This window comes from Notothenia coriiceps, unplaced genomic scaffold (genome assembly GCF_000735185.1).
Source record: "Notothenia coriiceps isolate Sejong01 unplaced genomic scaffold, NC01 NC01_scaffold00006334, whole genome shotgun sequence".
Lineage (NCBI taxonomy): Eukaryota > Metazoa > Chordata > Actinopteri > Perciformes > Nototheniidae > Notothenia > Notothenia coriiceps.
Genome location: NW_011339035.1, coordinates 3,824 through 8,485, shown reverse-complemented (window position 1 = coordinate 8,485; position 4,662 = coordinate 3,824). Strand labels below are relative to the sequence as shown.

Sequence of the window (4,662 nt, the reverse complement as noted above, 5' to 3'; positions counted from 1 at the left end):
CGGATCTTGGGTAATCGCTCGAAATGCTTACGTCTGTTTCCGGTTATTTTTATTTTGAAATTCAGTTCCTGACGGACGCCAAAAAAAACAGAGATTATGGAATTAAACAAATAAATAAAAACAAGCATAATTGTGTGTTATTGGTGAGTAAATAACAGTGTGTTATTTTGAAAAGAATAACAAATTAGAAGGAAAAAAAGATTTACATATATACAGATTTCAGTATCCTGAGGCTCTCAGCCCCATTTATTTTCCTCACAGAAGGCAACAAAAGTCCGAAATTATACGATTTAAAATAAAAGCAATAATTGTGGCTTGATATTGAGTAAGAACATGCTTTTATGAACCGCACAGCTTCCGGTCTTCCTATAACACGTAATGTCGTGAGACTACCAATAGAAATACATAGCTTTTAAAATCGTGCTGTGCAACACGAAAAAAAGGGGAAAATCGTGTTGGTGAACACGAATCAATAGATTAAAAATCGTGTTGGTGAACACGAAATGCCGTGAGACTGGGTTGTAACTTTGGTGTAAGTTATCTCAGTGGGTCTCAAACGGTTTGGTCACCAGTTATATAAACAAGTATTTGCGAGGAACACCTTTATATGATCATTATGGTTATTAAAAAATAAGAGAATAAATGAAAAACAGGTATGAAATACTATAGGACAGTAACACAAGAATACAGTTTAAAAGGAGAGTGATTAGTAAAATATCCATAAAGAAAAAGTCAATCTGTTTACAGTTCTGTTTCATATGGATTCTAAGAGATGTATCCATAGACCTCTTAATTTCTTTTTTCAAAGTGGAAAAATCTTCCCGGGGGATCATGCCCCCGGACCCCCTAGAGGAGGTTAGGTCCACCCCCCACCTAAAACATGTTCACATGGATAGGATACTAAATACATTTGCACACTTTTTATATGGTGGCCTATGTCCATATGTTTCTGTTTTGGTGGTCGCACCACAACCGTGCATGTGTGCACAAGTTATAGGTGCGCTAGAAAATAGCACTACACTGCAATATGTGTGAAAGACAATAGACTTTACAGCATGTTTTTTTTAATTGAAGTTGCGTTGGTTTTTGTGTGTTGGTTGTTGACGGCAGTCGACCCATTAGTAGAGGTTGTCATATATATCAGAGCTTATCTCTGAGTGAGGCATTGCCTCCACACAGCTCCGACATGGTGAAGCTTACCATGCTTAGAGCACGTTAAACCTATATTGTTGTCTAGGCAACACAGCATTGACTTTTTGTTTCATATGGGACCAAACACCCGTCTCTTGGAAAGTCTGACCAACCTATCCATCTCAATGTCCTTCAAAAACAGACTTCCACACACTGATAAGAACTGTTTCTATGGTAGGCTACTTCAAAAAGTATGAACCAGGATGCATAGACACATGCACTAAAGGATGATACACTAAATGGACCAGTGTGAACATCTAACATACAGTTTATTCATCCCATGCATTTCCATTACAAACAAGACAAAGATAAACAACAATAAACAATAAACTGTTACACCAGTCAAAGAGCCTTTCTATCTGAATGATAACATATTTGGTCAAAGACGCACTTCAACTGTTTCTCTCCAATGTACAAGTGGTTAGAAGAGTTCAAAGAAATTACCAAAAGCCAGTGCTGTGTGGTGTAATGTGGGTTCTGGGAGTGGTTAATACACAAGTAGAACGTCCAAAACGTATGATTACCAAGGTTTCTGTGAAATAAAAAATACTTTGCAAATATTATTCCTAATGTTTGTTCTTGTTACAAAAGGAGCATGGATATGCATATGGATATAAACACCCTCACGCAAGTTTGTTTCCTTCAACAATGGCTTTAAAAGGAAAGTGTATGTTTCTGTGTGGCACACGTTTAGTTAATGTGAATATGCCAACTATTGCTTGCTGTGTCAGCGCTGGAAGGAAGACTCATTTTGTGCCATGTGCACTACTTGATGCTTTGGTCAATAGGTCAGCGTGGCGAGTTTGATGGAAACTTCTGAAGCAATGGAGACGAGACTCAGAGAGACACGGGGAGAGCTGGAACTTTGATGGCAAACACTGATGGTTTATTAGGGAGTTACGGCTGGAGAATTCACAAGACATGAGCTGCCGCCACGAGGTGAAACAGCTGTTGCCAAACCAATTCTGAAGATCTCTACCCAAGACCCATGTATTTAGCTAGTTCTGAGAGAATAATCAACATTGTGCCAGATAAGATAAAACAGGCAAAAGCACTATAACACCTATATCAGCTGACGCCAACAGGCAGGAACAGGGAGACAAAACACTGAGAGCACAGCAGTCTAAGGTTGTGCTCAGTGAGGGCAGTACAAACTGATAAATTGGGTCAAAGGTATGGGCCTAGGAAAATATTTCCCTAACAGCGAGGATGGAAATGGTCAGACGAACTTTCTCCAGTCAATCTGGGAGTGAGTCTTGGGAGGAACAGCTTTCTAGATCGCAGGCCGAAAAGTAAGTATCCATGATAGTGTCAAAATAAAAAATGTCAACAATGTAGCATTAGAATTGAGCTATGAAAGGCTGTGGTGTTATGTCTTTCTTGAAAAGGCCTCTCACATGGAGAAAACACTGTTACATATAATAGATATTCCAGCTATGTTTCAAATGGCTGGGCAATGGCTGCTTAGTTATAGTTTATGTGGCTACATCTGATTTATTAGGCTACAAAGACAACAAAATATGAAGTGGCTTGTTTTCATAAACCGCTAATAAAAATGTGAAAATATTCAAATAAATCATAACAACTATGGTTGTCTTTCATGATGTCTTTGTCTTTGTCTGCTCATATACAAGAACAGCTCATACAATGTAACAATTAAAACAGGTAAGTTGACCAGGTTTGTGTTCAATAGTTGGTACTTATCGTGTAATCTTTACAAGCTAAGAATGAAAACTTATAAACTAAACATTTTCTTTGAATTGAAAAAGGAAGATTAACAGGCAGAAGAGAAAATGTGTCCGTGACAGCATTTGGGAGAAGAGAGGGATAGGAGTGAAGACAATCAATTCAAAACTGTGAAAAAATTGTTCAGGCCACTTGGAGGGTGAACAGTGATTCAAAGAGTGAGAAAGGACAGCTCAATGCGGTTACATAAACAGCTCAAACCTCAGATACGACACAATGCACAAGCAGAGTGCTATTAAAAAAAATGCAGAAAACGAGGATTATGTTAAAGGAAAGGTTTGACATTTTGGAAAAAATGCTACACTCTCATAATAGTACAGCCAGAAGCTTGTAAGCATAAAAGCAAGGCAAATTACAATCGTAACTCTGTCCACTGGTGACAAAAATTGCTCATCTCAAGAATGATTGCATTGCTCAAAATAGTTCCTCATGTTTAGATATAATATTCAGAAAAAAAAGATATAATTTTCAGAAAAAAGCAACTAAATATATGCCTTACATTTAAAATAGCAGTGGTTGGTGTAATTTACCACAGTACAACTCTAATCTTCACTTGTATTCATGATTAGCCTTGGTCTCTTTGATATTTTAAGAAATTAATCACCGTTACTACAGTGAAGGATCATTAGTATGATTGAAGTTGACTAACAGAATCTCAGAGACTGACTAACGTTAAAGTTGATAAGAAGAGCGATACCACTGATGTACGAACTGCAAGGGCAAGGGGGTAGTTAGGTTAGCTTAGCAATAAAGCTAGAAGCAGATACTGTTGCTTCAGATCACTCCAAAGACAAAAAGCTCACAAATAAACAAGATATACATAATTTATTCCATTTGCTTCTAGTAGTCATGCTAAGCTAAGCTAACAGTCGACTGGCCCAAACTTCATAATTAGCAAACATACTGTACATGACATTCGAAGGCTGTGTAGCGCTAAGATTCTCTTAAAAGCCACTTACAGTATGACAACTATTTTTATAGTAATAGTGATTCAATTAGGTTAACCTCAATAACACGTTCAGAAAGTATGATACAAAAGTAGAAATAAGCACAGGTCTTATGCTAAGAGAAATTAGCTTATTTTGTCATTCTGTCCAAATGTCTTTGAATCTCGTTCTGCATTGCAAGATGGATACTTTGTTTTACTTTTAAATCTTTAACAATCAGGGCTTGTTTTGTTTTTTATAAAACCTTCTGAAGATGAAGGTCCTTCAGCTTTGATCAATTAAAACCCAAACCACAATTGGTGTGCTGCATTGTGGGGACATTTGGCCGGATGCATGCAGCCAGGTCAGGAGTCTGAGGGTCTGGGGGTTGAGCCAAAGTGCAAAAGGGGGTAAACAGTGCGCAAGAACAGGGACAATAGTTAGCACACTCACTGAGAACTGGAAGGATGAGCCCTGTACCTGTCTGCGTCCAGCCCCTCCCAGTAGGGTTCAACACTTGGAATGAGGCTAATTGGACTCCTGTAGAAGTGGGGAGATCAGACAGTAAGAAGGTAGGAGAGTATGGAGGTTAACAGGAAGCTTGTCAACGAGAGGTATGTCTGAAACAGCAACAGTAAATATCTTGTGGCTTGGTCAAGACAGAAATGGAAAGAGAAATTAGTAAATCATAAAGATTATCTGAGAACAACATTATCCGAGAAAAAATATTGAGGACAAGAAAGGCAATTGAGCAAAGTTAAGATAAAGGCAAGAGAGAGGAAAGTAGAGATTGTTCTAA

The 4,662-nt window shown here is 38.0% G+C and overlaps 1 protein-coding gene across 1 annotated transcript in view; it reads right to left on the bottom strand.

Moving 5' to 3' along the window:
• Positions 1 to 4,403, bottom strand: part of LOC104943610 (protein turtle homolog B-like) — a gene marked incomplete at its 5' end in the record, with an annotated part of 15,891 nt that extends 11,488 nt beyond the window's left edge. The window contains one exon of the mRNA XM_010769064.1: positions 4,344 to 4,403. Coding sequence (XP_010767366.1) covers positions 4,344 to 4,403 — 60 coding nt within the window. The remainder of the gene's footprint in view (positions 1 to 4,343) is intronic.
• Positions 4,404 to 4,662: the final 259 nt, after the last annotated feature.